This window comes from Arvicanthis niloticus, chromosome 21 (assembly GCF_011762505.2).
Source record: "Arvicanthis niloticus isolate mArvNil1 chromosome 21, mArvNil1.pat.X, whole genome shotgun sequence".
In the NCBI taxonomy this organism is placed as follows: domain Eukaryota; kingdom Metazoa; phylum Chordata; class Mammalia; order Rodentia; family Muridae; genus Arvicanthis; species Arvicanthis niloticus.
The window spans coordinates 16,457,320-16,472,345 of NC_047678.1; the positions used below are offsets into that span (position 1 = coordinate 16,457,320).

Below are 15,026 nucleotides of genomic sequence, written 5' to 3' on the forward strand. Positions count from 1 at the left end.
ATCCTTTGAATCATCACATGAAAATAGAAAGAGAAACTAGATAAAGTCCATAAAACAATTATAACAATTCATGTGATACAGTATCCCCATGTTACTGAGTCAAAGTACTACTAGACAGGGCAAACTACCAAGAGACAGTGATGAACTTTGTGAACAGAACTCCAGCATACTACCCTGTAAGTTCCAATAAGGACTATACTAGCCAATTAGATAACAGTACCTAAAACTAGGGGTGGGGGGATCTTAATTATTTTAAAACTGATCTGTCAGAAGAAAAGGCAGTATCCCACCTGTACATTCAAAGCTGACCTACCAAGGGACCATTATGTGGCACAGTATGTATACCCTAAGGAGAAGTGACTGAGAATCAAACAAATGTTATCATGGAGGGGATACTAGAAACAGAGAAGAAAATTATCCAGATGAGAGGAAGAATTAGAGTCAAGGGATCTTAAAAAATACACTACCATTTTTTAAAACATTCTGCAAAAGAAAGCTTGTGAAGTTGAAGCTTTTCTGACCCCTACTCATTCTAAAGTGCAAGAAATTTTGGTTCATATAAGAAAACAACAAAAAAGTATTGAGGCCAAATGACACACCTTTATTTGTTTACTTATTTCAATTTTTTTGGGTTTTTTGGGGTGTTTGTTTGTTTGTTTTCCAAGACAGGGTTTTTCTGTGTAGCCCTGGCTGTCCTGGAACTCACTCTGTAGACCAGGCTGTCCTGGAACTCAGAAATTCGCCTGCCTCTGCCTCCCAAGTCCTGGGATTAAAGGCGTGCGCCACTATTTCCCGGCTCGATTCTTTCATTTTTATGTATATGATTATGTTACCTGTATACCACCTGTATGCTTGGTGCCCCTAGAGGTCAAAAGAGAGTCATGGATCCTTGGGACTGGAGTCACAGATGGATTGTGGATCACCATGTTGGTACTGGGAACCGAACTTAGGTCCTCCAAAAGAGTAACAAGTGCTCTTAACCATTGAGCCATCTCTCCAGCCCTGAATACAAGCTTTTGTTTACATCCCCCACCCAGCTGTGGTGATACACGTGTGTAATCTTAGCACTAGGGCAGCTGAGGCAGAAGATGGCCATTTGAAAGCTAGCATGAACTACAGAGTAAGAAAGACTTTTATCTCAAAAAAAGCAAAGACTGAGCCAGGCAGTAGTGGCCTATGGATCTCTGAGTTCAAGGCTAGCCTGGTCTACAGAGCAAGTGTCAGGGTTATACAGAGAAACCCTCCCCCCCCCAAAAAAAAAAAAAAACCCAAAGACTTGAGTGTCATATCATATGTGTTCCCCCACCCCAAGACCTATACCTGACATCCCAACTACTCTAGAGGCTGGGTTGCAGGACGAGTTGAAGAACAGTTTGAGTGACTCAGAGAGACTATTTCACAGTAAAGCCTTTTCACAACAGCAGTGGGGATAGAGCTAGCTCCATGGGAGGACACTAAGGTTTAATTCCCCAGTACCACAGAAAGGGGGGAGAGAGAGGCAGAGGCTGGGATTGTGGCTGCAGAATTTAATGTCCCAAAACTTCCAGAGGGGAAACAACTTTTTATTAGTGTGTATTTATTATGAATGATACACATGTGGGAATGTGGGAGCATGTCATGGTGCGTACATTGTATTGTAAAGGTTAGAGAACAATCCTCAGGAGTCAGGTTTTCTCCTTCTACTGTGGGTTCCATGAATCCTTCTTAGATTGCCAGGCATGAGGCATTTTTTAGGCCAAATTATTTAGGTTTTGACCAGGGCCTAAAGATCAGACAGACAGGGAGACAAGAGACAGGAAGCATGGACAAGAACAGAGAGGCAGAGCAGTAAGAACATGTGAAAGGGCACAGTGGAAAGAAGCCAGCCGAGAGATTGCCCCAGCAAAAGCCTACAGCCATACACTGTAGAGATGTCTCCAAGTCTCTAGTACTAAACCACAAGCGGGGCCTCAAAAGCCCCGAAGTAATATATAAAAGCTGGACTCCCCTTTCTTAGAAGCATCACTGTCGTTATTGTTAAAAATTGGCTAATTCTTTAAGTCTAAGCCTCCTTGTGACCTGGTTGTGATGCTAGTTGTTTAAGCTGGTCTTCTGTAGAAGTAGGTTCCAACAGAATCTTCCTCCTTATAATGTCCTTATGTAGGCCTCCAGCAGAAGGTGTGGCCCATATTAAAGGTGTGCACCCCACGCCTAGATCTGGAATTTGCTTTGTTCCAGGCTGACCTTGAATTTAGTAACCTGCTTGCCTCAGTCTCCTGGAATTAAAGGTGTATACTACCTTGCCTGAACTTAAGCTTTTCAAGGCCACTATGCCTCAAGATCTCCATGTCAAGATCCAGGTCAGAAACCTGTGTCTTCCTACCTCAAGATCTGGATCACAATTGTGCTCTCCATTTCTGGATTGTAGTTCATTCCAGATGTAGTCAAATTGACAACCAGGAATAGCCATCACAATGGCTAAAATATTTTTCTATGCTAGACTGGCTATTTCTCAGCTGTGTTCCCCAAGTTACTTACTGTTTGAGTTTTGCCTGGGCTGTTTATGCTCCATCAGTCTGTCCTCAGGGAGTACTTCTCTTAGTCACATGCTTCTAGTCTATCCCATCTAATGGAGACCTGCTCTGTCCTTCCTCCCTTCTTCCCTCCCTCCCTCCCTCCCTCCCTCCCTCCCTCCCTCCCTCCCTCCCTCCCTCTCAGTCTCTTCTTCCCTCCCATCGCTCTCCCTCACTCACCTGTGACCCTAGCTGGAAAACCAAAGCCCCATCTACCTCTTTTCTCCCTAGTAATTGATTGTCAGCCACTTTTATTTCACCAGTTAGAGAATAAAGATGAGCAAAGTTTACACAACATCATTTGGTGTACATGAGAAAGTGCTTATTCTGGACTGCAACCAGATCTTGGGGGCTAGTATTTAGCATTAGAATACATAGTAGCACCAGACCAACCTCCAGCAAGCCTCCAGTCACACAGGTTGCTCTGCAGACATTCTTCTCAGGATGCCCACAGTTCCTTTTGTCTTTCTGGCTAATAAAATAATTTTAACTTTGGTTCAGTCTCACTCATCAGGAAATTCTCCTCTGTGGTGGACAGCAAGGACCCCCAGATGTCCCCAAGATTCTGAGAACTCTTCAGGCTACACTGCTGACAGAGGCCACATTTGTGGCCTATCCTGCTGACAGTTACATTCCATTTCATTGTGGATGAGCTTCTGGTTTGATTTTAGAGCCGGTAGCACCACACTGAGAAGGGAGGAGATAGCAGTTGTGGTCAAGGTGTAGTTCTGTGGCACAGCACTTGACTAATATGCATGAAGCCCTAGGGATAGCTGTTGTCTAATGTGTAGAAAGCCTTCCTTTTTAAATCCGCTAGTACAAGCCCATTCACTCCTTAGTAGACAAATGTGCTTGTCTGAGGCTTCCCGTAGGGTGGATGTTCAGAAAGGAAAGAAAGTTAACACCTATTCTTGACCTGTCTTCTTTACAAAAATCATACAACTAGCATCGTAAATCCTTAGAGCTGTATAGCTCTTTGACCTAGCACAATGCTATTAAAATAGCTAAACCTTTGGGACTAGAGGACTCTGTAGTAAAAAATGCCCCCTGTTCTTGCGGAAGACTGGCATTCAGTTCCCAACACCCAGGTCCTCAGGAGGCAGTCTGTATAACTAAAACTGTCTTTTAGGGCAGCTTACTGTGATTCGCTGTCGCAGACTCCTGCACCATCCCTTGTTCTTGGCTGGAGACCCCCATTTTGGAGTTTCCAGAATCTCTCTGGTTTGGCAGATCATAAAGAACTGATGCTCTGTTGGGTGAATTTCTGCCCCCACTGCTTTCTGTTAGATGTCTCCTGTCCTCTATGACATTTCTGTCAGATGTTCTCTGCTTTCTGCAATGTTGGTGGGCTTTGTTCTTCTCCAGTCAAGTGTTTTTCTTCCAACCATAGTGAGTGCCAGATGTAACTGTAACTTGTATTATCCTGAAGTGATTGTTGTCTCAGAGGCAGTCCTGGAAGCTTGTCTAGGTGCTTATTTAATGCTATAACATGGAGGTTTTAGATAAATGTTTGGCAGTGTTAAAGGATTTAAAGCTTGCCACCCTCAAATCTCACAAGGCATGTCATTTTTCAATAACAAGAAAATATATTGTTACCTGCACGTTTTTACTAAATAAGTTCAAGCTAATTTTCTTTAATTAATATATAAGAGAGACTAGTCAAAAATTCTTTGATGATACTAGACAGGACTGGCTAGTTACAGCCATTTAGCTTTGTATTATTGTACATTTGTGTCAATAGTGTTCCCATTACTTACTTGAAACAAAAATAAATGAAAACAGAGTCATGAAGATCTTAAAAGTAGATAGCACAGGCCCTCACCTACCCCTGCTGTTAAGGCCTAGGTAACTGTTACATATCTAGCCTGCTATTTTGTGTTGTTACTGATAGTATACAGAAACTTTCTCATATGTTGTTACAGCTGTTACCAAGAAACTTTTTCATGCCCAAGTTGGTTGCATATTCTGTTATTGTCTGTACTCTTGGAAACCAATCACAATAGAATAAGTTAGAACTGCTTTGTATACTTAGCCACTGCTAAACTAACTACCAGGCAGTACTTCCTGCACCTCTGTATAAGCTTTTATGGCTTTTACTTTTATAAGCTTCCTCTAGGATGGACCCCAGCATAAGAGAGACACTTGCACCTATTTAGAATAAGACTTCCATTTTGAGTAAGGGTCGAGTAAAGTTTTAAGTTCCCAAGACCTCCCTAGGAACTGACATCCTGATTAGCAAATTAAGACATGAATGTTAGGCAAGACAAGTCCCCTGCCACAGTTCAGTACCCCAACCAATGGGAGCAAGATAAATGTACAACAAAGACATGTTCCTAAGGAAATCCTTTATCCATAAATCCTGATTAGTGAAATAACTTGGCCCAAATATCTGTGTGTCTTAAGCTTAAAAGATCTATAGAATTCTAACTGAACACTGCAGTCAGCTCCCAAGTCTGGCCTGCAGCCCTGATCGATCAATCCTGGGGGAATACTCAATAAACTATCCCAGTCTGAGCTGTCTGACTGAGATCAGTGTTCCTGTGGTCTATAAGGTGACTCCTGGACCCCAATACAACCAAGCCCCACAGTGACATCAAGAGTCTGACTTTCTAATGTTATCAGGTCATCTCGTCAGCCTCCATTTACTGATTACCTGACTGTTTGTTTGTTTGCTGTTTGTTGTTTGTTTTTCTAGACAAAGTTTTTCTGTGTAGCTCTGCTATCCTGGAACTCGCTCTGTATACCAGGCTGGCCTCCAACTCAGAGATCTGCCTGCCTCTGCCTTTGAGTGCTGGGATCTAAAGCATGCACCACCACTGCCCAGCTTCATAATCTAAGCTTTTAAAAACTAATCTAACTAAGTAAATGGCTCTGATCGAGTGAACCAAATGTAAAATTAAATCTCTTGTAATGTTTTTAATACTCTTTTATTAAGTCTTTTGATGTAAATGGGCATTATTTCCCATTTATAGAGGAAATTGAGCCTTTGAGAAGTCACGTAGCAAAAAAGGGAGGAAGCTAATATTTTGAGTACCATATTAACTAAGCACTTTGCTTGGTATTTTCCTTAATTTGAATAAATAATTTCCTCATAGTGAATTTGATGAGGCCGCTGCATAACTCGTCTCTGCATTCCTAGTTCCTCCTATTTGCTTTTCTTTACCTGCTTTATTCAACTGTAATTATTTAAGTTTTCTTACGGTTTATTATTTTAAGTGTATGTTTGTGTGTCTGCACATTTGTACCAATGCATGTGGGGCCTGAGGAGGCCAGAAGAGGGCATTGGGTCCCTGCAGGCTGCAGATGTAGATGGGTGTACCCAGCCTCATCTAAGTGTTAGGATCCAAACTTGGATCTCTAGAAGAGGACCCCTGGAGTTTTATATAATCAGAATACATTACATCCTGGCTTGGTTTGGTTTGACTTGGTTTTTGTTTTGAACTGTGGAAGAATCACTTTTCTTAGGCATGAAAATAGTTACAATAATTAATAATCTGGAACATATTGTTCTTGCTTTTTAGATCCCGGAATTTGATAACTTGTACCTGGATATGAATGGAATCATACATCAGTGTTCTCATCCTAACGATGACGATGTTCACTTCAGAATTTCAGATGACAAAATCTTCACTGATATTTTTCACTACTTGGAGGTGTTGTTTCGAATTATTAAACCTAGGAAAGTATTTTTTATGGCTGTTGACGGTGTGGCTCCTCGAGCAAAAATGAACCAGCAACGTGGGAGGCGTTTTAGGTAATCATGTAAAACAGTTGACAAAATACAGTGCATCTTCTGTTATATTTGTTTTCTATTTAAATCCTCACAGTAATTGCTGTATTTTGTACTTAATATTGCTTTTGACTAGTCAAGTAATAAGCCAGTAATTTTGGTGACTCATCGTATCTCAAAGCTCTTGTTGGATTTCATGTAAAGTCACTGTTCTCAGTCACAAGTTTCCAACCTCACTTTGATAATCTGAAAAGTAGAGGTGGAGGGTCTTGGTGATCCCCCTTGATGTAGTCACTGCAGAGTGGACCAAGAGGTTCATCCAATGACAGCCATCCAATAAGCCTCTATTGAATGACTAGCTCTTAGTCTAGATGATGGTTTTGAGTAAACGTGAGCCCTAATTGGGCAGTAAGGCAAATGAGATTAGAAGTGATTGATGGACTATTGGAAGAAAGTTCTATCAGGAACTTGGCATCATCATCACCACTGTGTCGAAGTAAAGGGGTTAAAGATAAAAAGAGCCTTAAAATCAAAATTCTGCATGAGACTGAACTATAAACTTGTGTGAAGGTATCCGAAGTTTTTGGTGAGTCGTTAGCATAATGAAAGACTCCTTTAAACATAGGGCAGGATAACAGAACTATTTATGCACCAAATGTCAGAGTTGTCAGGAAAGTTGGAACAGTGTCTTAGGGAGATCTCCCAGTGAAACCAAGGAGAAGATGGCAAAAAGTATTGATTTAACTATTAAAAGGAAAACAGTCCCAAAATACTGAAAATACTGAGACCCTTAAATTCAAAGGCACTCTTTTAAAAAGATTTATTTATTTTATGTATATGTGTACACTGTCGATCTCTTCAGACACATAAGTAAAGGGCATCAGGTCCCATTACAGATGGTTGTGAGCCCCCATGTGGTTGCTGGGAATTGAACTCAAGACCTCTGGAAGAGTAGTCAGTGACTGCTCTTAACTGCTGAGCCATCTCTCCAGCCCAAGGTGTTTTTCTTAAATCCAAAATTAAGATTTCTAAGGACTACTTAAAGACTTGACTTAATTAGAATCTCCATGTTCAAAAAACTATTTATACTAGGCTGCCATAGTATTTATTAAACTAGTTTTAGGGAATCACTAGCATAGAAATTCATGTTAAGATTCTGATGGTGCGGTGGCTCGAGAGATGGCTCAGTGGTTAAGAGCACTGACTGCTCTTCCAGAGGTCCTGAGTTCAATTCCCAGCAACCACATGGTGGCTCACAACCATCTGTAATGGGATCCGATGCCCTCTTCTGTATGTCTGAACACAGTGACCGTGTACAATATACTCATATACATAAAATAAATAAATCTTTAAAAAAAGATTCTGATGGTACAGTGCCTTTATTCCAATACTTGTGAGACAGATCTCCTTGAGTTCAAGGTTAGCCTGATCTATATAGAGAATTCAGCCACCAGAAGGTATCAGTGTGTCTTAGCTTTGTCTACTAGTTCTATATTAGACAAAATAGACACCCTACTCATTGCTTCATAGCAACGAGTTACTAAGTACTGGGCTCTCCTCTGGTCATTCTTAGCCCATGGCTGAGACCTCACCCCCAGCAGCCCTAGAGCTTCCACTATCATATTGATATCATCAGACTTCCCAAAGTTTTATGAAGGCATCTAACTAACAAAAATCAACTCATTTCCAGAAACCTAGCTTTAGGAAAGCCTGGCAGCTCTATCTGTTTTTAACTTCATAACCTTTCAGTATCAGCAGTACAGAAGAATACTGGCTAGGGACTGAGGACTATTCCATTTTAACGTCACAAACACATAGTAAATGTTAGGCTGTCACCAAGAGTCCCATGTTTCCTAGAAAGTCCCCCAGCAGCCTCATACTTTTTAATCTGTAATGTCTTAGCTCTGAATCTGCCTTCTGGATTTTATCTATACTGTGCCATTAAATTTCCTTACAAGAGCTCAGGCTCATGTCCTAAGCCAAAGAATAAGTCTGCATTGCTTCCGCTGCCCACAGTATCAGTGCTCATCCTTCTTCCTTTCTGGAATTTCTCGTTCCATGACCTTCATGTAGCTTCGCTCTGCTTGTGCCATGTTTGACTCTATCAGCTTCTTTTTACTGAAGTTACCATTAGATTAACTTCCTTAAGAGCCAGGTTCCCTGTGGCATGCTTTTAATACCAGCACTCTGAAGGCCAAGGCACGCAGGTCTCTGTGAGTTTGTGGCCAGCCTGGTTTACAAAGGAAGTTCCAGAATAACCAGGGCTGTTACACAGAGAAACCCTGTCTCAAAAATACTACTATTACTGCTACTGCTACTGCTACTGCTACTGCTACTGCTACTGATGAAGAAGAAGAAGAAGAAGAAGAAGAAGAAGAAGAAGAAGAAGAAGAAGAAGAAGAAGAAGAAGAAGAAGAAGAAGAAGAAGAAGAAGAAGAAGAAGAGGAATTACTTCTTTGAGTCTATGTCCTGAGCCCTAAGTGATCACATCTAATGACTTTGATTACTGTGTCTGTGCTAATGACTCCCAAATTTATCTTTATGGTGTTTTTCTCACTCCTTAGTTCCTTTGTATTGAAATGCTTGCCGAATGCCTCCTTTTGGAGCCTAGATACCAGAAGGCTCACCATGTTCAGAACTGAATTCATCTTCCCCAAAGCAGCCTTTTTAAAAAAACTTTTATGCTGCCATACTGTGTGATGAGCTGCCCCACCCAAAGTCTAAGAGTAGTTTGTGTTCCTTCCCGTGTCTTTATTCCTTACACTACAACCTACTTACACATGTTTTCATCATCTTTGTCAAATCTAGTCTTTCCGAGGACGCTTTCACTGTCTTTACCTACCTTTTCTTACTAATCTTTTGTATGTTACAGCTAGATTAAATATAACTATTCATTATCTCCCTTGTAAAGTGTAGTCTTTAAAACCTGGAGTTATTATTTTTTTATATTTTGTATACTCATATCATTGATGATTAATAAAATATTAAAATAATCAAATGATATAATTAAATATGGCAAACTTAATTGACACTTAAAGCTTTTGATCTTGTTTCTGGAATAAATTAGCTATATATTTATGTTAGAATTATGTAAGTGTTTGTAATGATTTGTGTGCTTTTTACTATTTTAATGTCCAGCTTCTATAATCTTCACATTAAAAAAGAAAAACCTCAATTCTGTAAATAAAAGCAAGAAATTACTCATTTTTATTATAATTATTTTAAAAAATTTACCCTGACATCATGGTGGTGCACAGTTTTAATCCCAGCACTGAGGAGACAGAGATAGGCTACTGTCTGTGAGTTCAAGACCAGCCCAGTCTACAGATCTAGTTCTAAAATAGCCAAGGCTACAGAGAGAAACCCTGTCTAACAGAAATATATATATGTAAATTCTGAACTGTAAGGTTGACAACTTAGTGTTTTATTTGTAAAAGCTTATAAATAATGGTTTGTGTAAAAATGTTTATTTTGTAGAAAATATAAGATATTTTTTCCCTTTGACTTTTAAGGTCAGCCAAGGAGGCAGAAGACAAAATTAAAAAAGCAATAGAAAAGGGAGAAACACTTCCTACAGAAGCCAGATTCGATTCCAACTGTATTACGCCAGGTAAATTGACTGAGAGACATTCTAAAGATGTAAGATAGCAATTGAACTTTTTTTTCTAATGTATTTCTGATTTTAGGTTGTTTGTCCTTGGGCTTTAACTAACCGTATTTCCCCATTTGTGTACTCCTAAGATGATCTACGTCATTATGTTGGTTGTGCGTGTTCCTGTGAAGACCTGCTGTAGGTTCTCAGGTGTTGATGAGCAGGGATGGAAAGGACTTGGTCAGCTACATATAGTTCCTGACCTGGAAGGAACTTAGAGCTTTCAATTTACTGTGGTCAGTTATCAGTATCAGATTTGTGACTTTGTGATTGATTTGTGATTTACCAAGTTTCTATACCTACCTTATTATGGGTTTCAGGATGAGAAACCTATTCTTTTAGTCCATGGAGTTTATTCTTCTACCTCCCTAAGGTAACTAGGACTTCTGTGACTTTAAGAAAAATAGCTCAACAGATAAAGGCTCTTGCTGCCCAGCCTGATGGCCTGAATTCAGTTCCCAGGACCTGCATACTGGAAGAGAGAACCAACTTCTACACATTGTCTTCCGGCCTCCACCTACACAAATAAAATAAATACATAAGTGTAAAAAATAATAACTTATTATTTAACTTAACTTTATGTACATCACCCTGCTTGATACGCTTGAGGGGGTTCACTGCATTTTTATAGTCCTTTATTTTGAACAAAAATTGTAAGTGTAACCTTTGAAATTCCATACAAATTAGTACATTTTTTTTTATTTCTAAGTGCCTTACATACACATTGCTCAAAATAACCATTTTTTTCCTGGATATAATTTAAGATACTCTTTTTGTTTGTTTGTTTGTTTTTTGAGACAGGGTTTCTCTATATAGCCTTGGCTGTCCTAGAACTCACTCTATAGACCAGGCTGTCCTTGAACTCAGAAATCCTCCTGCCTCTGCCTCCCAAGTGCTGGGATTAAAGGCGTGCACTACCACTGCCCGGCTAAGATAGTCTTTAGCTGTTGATCATCTGACATTTTCTATGGCATAGTCATTGTATACTCATTTTCCAGATTTAAAAATAATTTTTTCATGTTAAGAATAGTAGTTATTGAGATACAGAGGTGGCTCTTACGGAGAACCTGGGTTTGATTTCCAACACTCACATAGGGTAACTCCAGTTCTAGAAGATTAAATGCCTTCTTTTGGCCTCAAAGAGCACTGCATGTACATGGTGCACATACATATGTGTAGGCAAATATGACATACATAAAATAAATGTTTTAAAACTTAGAGCATAGCAGTTATTAGTTATAGCTCAGTTCAGTAGAGTGCTTGTCACACAAACATGAGTTCAATCCCCAACACCCATATAAGAAACTTGGTGTGGTAGGGCACACTTGTAATCTGTGCTGAGGAGATGAGTCAGAAGGATCCATGGGGCACACTAGTCAACCTGGTTTGTCTACTTTTTGAGTGCCAGGTTCCAATGAGAATCTGGGTCTCAAGAGACAAAGTGACTGAGCATGGTGGCATGTGGCTTTAATACCAGTACTTGTGAGGCAGAGGTAAGAGTGTCTCTGTGAGTTTGAGGCCAGCCTGATCCACGGAGCCTGAGATACATAGAAACCCTGACCAAAAGATTAAAAAAAAAAAAAAAAAAAACCACAAAACCAAGGTGGATTGTGTTTAAGCAAGAACCAAACACAAGTTATCCTTTGGGCTCCACAGAAACAGCTGCTTCTACATGAACTTGTATAAACACACAGAAACATTTGTTGGAATGGAACATAGTTTTATTTGGTAGACTCTATGCTTCGTATTCATAAGATCCTGGTTTCAATCCCTATCATAGTATAAATCAGGCATGATTGTGCATGCCTATAATTCCAGGACTTGGGAAGTTTAGGGTTATCCTTGGCTCCTAGTGAGATCAAGACTAATCTGAACTACAGCCCTGTCTTAAAGGTGAAAGCAGTATTAGTTATTAATAATATACATGAACAATAATAGTTAATATTGGCAATCTGATTAAAACTATGTGTCTTAAAAATTCTTCAAGATATTCACTGGGTAAAATTTTTTTGCCACATAAGCTGATCTGAGTTTAAAGTCCAGAATTCCATGGTCAGTGGATAGAACGAACTACCAAAAACTGTCCTCTAGCCTTCACATATGTGCCGTGGCATGCAAATGCTTACCTTCACATGTTACATATCATACGCTGACTTAATAATAATAAGTAAAGTTAATAACATGCCTAGGAATCCAGAAGAAATATAGAAAATTGGAGTTTATTAGAGTTCACACTGCTCTTAGGTGAATATTTTTGTTTGTTTGTTTGTTTTTTGTTTTGTGTTTTTCGAGACAGGGTTTCTCTGTGTAGTCCTGGCTGTCCTGGAACTCACTCTGTAGACCAGGCTGGCCTCGAACTCAGAAATCCGCCTGCCTCTGCCTCCCAAGTGCTGGGATTAAAGGCGTGCGCCACCACTGCCCAGCAGGTAAATACTTAAAGCATAGTCTATACATGGTATAAAATTCATGACTTTACCTTTTTGACACTGACTAGTGACATTTGAAGTATTGGAGAATAAGCAAGAGAACTTTGGGCTTTGAAGTTTACTGATTATATGTTGTTACTGGGAACTTACCTGTTTTTGTTATTTTCATCTCTTTCTCAGATTAACATTTTAAAGTTTTTTACTTATAGGGACTGAATTCATGGCCAGGTTGCATGAACATCTGAAGTATTTTGTAAATATGAAAATTTCCACAGACAAATCATGGCAAGGCGTTACCATCTACTTCTCAGGCCATGAGGTTATAATCTTTTTTTAATCTAAAGAATTTTTTTAAGTTTATTTAATACTTTGAAGCATAGCATATTACCACCTTCTTTTTTAAACATAATGTTTAGACTCCTGGAGAAGGAGAGCATAAAATCATGGAATTTATCAGATCCGAGAAAGCAAAGCCAGATCATGATCCAAACACCAGACATTGTCTTTATGGCTTAGATGCTGACTTGGTAAGTATAACACTTGTTGTTATAAGCTTGTGTCATAGAGCTAAATACTGAAGAGATGGACTTTTAATGAAGAAAACTTTTCTGGCTGTAGCAATAAATACAAAGGCAGTGATTGCTACATTTGCCATTATCTAAGTTCTAAAGAATTGGGAAAATAAGCTTTGTTTGTTTGTCATATATTATGGGTAACTGATCTTGGTCTAGTCTACAGAGCTGAGTAACTCTAGTCTATGAAAGTGCTGCTGAAAAGCAAAGCTGTTACCTACGGTCATGAATACCTCCTCTCCTAACTCATAGGTCCATGAACTATATGAGCATTTTCCCTGCACATGTGAGTACCACATGTGTGCCCAGTGCCTGGGCCAGGGGGCCATCAGATGCCCTGGAACTGAAATTAAGGATGGTTATGAGCTGCCCTGTGGGTGCTTGGAACTGAACTGAGCAGTGAGCTCCCATTAACTGCTGAGCCATCTCGCTCGCCCCATCAGAGAAGTTTTCATATTAACTAATCCTAAGCAAGCAAGCTACTATGATGACCTTCCTTGTACTCTTCCTTAGGGTTTTTGGTTTTTTTTTTTTTTTTTTTTTTTTTTGAGCGGGTGTTTGGTGGTTTTGGATTGGTTTGGGTTTGGGGGTTTTTGAGGCAGGGTTTCTCTGTGTAGGTAGCTCCTGCTGTCCTGGAATTCACTCTGTAGACCATGTTGTCCTCAAACTCAGAGATCCTGCTGCTACTGCCTCCAAGTGCTGCAATTAAAGGCATGCACCCCCGTGCCAGCAAGTTTTTCTTAAGTAGTAATTTTTTAAAACTTAATATAGTCATCAGCCTCCTTACTACCAAGCTCGTTTATTGAAGCAAACCCCATGCCCTATTATCTCTTAATACATACAAGTTTTCATAGTGTTTCTATAATAAGCTTTTAAAGCACTCAGCCACAAAGTCATTATCACACATATAACAATCAGTTTTTAACATGCAAATAACCACATCTCCTGATTGCCTCATGTTTCATTTTGTTTTATTATTTGAATAAGAATTTAAAGAAAGTAAAATATGTGTTGCCATTGGCTCCCATGTTTGAGCCGACTTTTGGATTCTTGCGAGGGAGTAGAATGAAACACATGAGGAAATTAAAGTGCCCTTTTCTGTTTTGGAATAAATTCTCATATTAATAATACTGTGACTTCTTAGCATCTGGCATGGAAGGTCAGTGCTTCTAATTTCTACTCATAGAAGTAGGAATATGTGAGAATCCTTAGGCAGTTTTGTGCTTTAGGGGAGGAGGGGTGGAGCACTTGGTGTCAGCTACAGAGCGTGTGGGCTCCAATGTGTACTTAGTGTCCTCACATGATTCCGTAAATACCCGCCATTGGAACAGCTGATTCTGATTTTCACATTTTGACTTTCAAATTATTCCCTGCATAGAAATTTTATTAAATTGCTTTTGTAAACTTAATGGTATGAACAAAGGTAAAATAGCAGTATTTTGTAATTACTTTTTGACAGATTATGCTTGGATTAACAAGTCACGAGGCACATTTTTCTCTCTTAAGAGAAGAAGTTCGGTTTGGTGGAAAAAAAACACAAAGGTAAATTAGATGTTGGGAGAAAGAACGAAAGCATGGCTGGTAATCCCGTAGCACTTGGTTCTGCCAGTATTCACTGTTAATCCGTAGGTGCCTGTTTTGATGTAGTCAGTTTGTCTTTGTCTTTTATTGCCTCTTCTTTTAGTGTCTAGTATCCAAGAAAACACTGCCAAATCTAATGACATAAACATTACCTCTACTTTTTATTCTAAAAATTTTGTAGAGAGGTTGGTTTTTGTTTTTTCTATTTAGAGCTTTTGGCAGGACTGGGCTGGAGCCCGGTGGTAAGCACTCAGCCTCTGAGCTACACTTTAAGTTTTGTAGTTTGTTTTATTGTTGTTGTTGTTGTTGTTATTATTATTATTATTATTATTATTATTATTATTATGCCTTCTCTTTACTAATGGAATGTCCACATGTGATTTAGAAATCTAACATTTTCTATAAGTTTGTAGTCTTAACTTAGTTAATCCAGTTCTATCCTTTGTGGATTTTCTGTCACTACTTGTTGAGGAAACTGCTCTTTCCCATGGAGAGTCTTAGTTCCTTGTTGAG

At 39.4% G+C, this 15,026-nt stretch overlaps 1 protein-coding gene across 1 annotated transcript in view; it reads left to right on the plus strand.

Moving 5' to 3' along the window:
- Xrn1 (5'-3' exoribonuclease 1) overlaps positions 1-15,026 on the plus strand; it is a 97,705-nt gene that overhangs the window by 2,226 nt on the left and 80,453 nt on the right. The window contains exons 2-6 of the mRNA XM_034483748.2: positions 6,074-6,306; positions 9,795-9,892; positions 12,570-12,679; positions 12,777-12,887; positions 14,392-14,474. Coding sequence (XP_034339639.1) covers positions 6,074-6,306; positions 9,795-9,892; positions 12,570-12,679; positions 12,777-12,887; positions 14,392-14,474 — 635 coding nt within the window. The remainder of the gene's footprint in view (positions 1-6,073; positions 6,307-9,794; positions 9,893-12,569; positions 12,680-12,776; positions 12,888-14,391; positions 14,475-15,026) is intronic.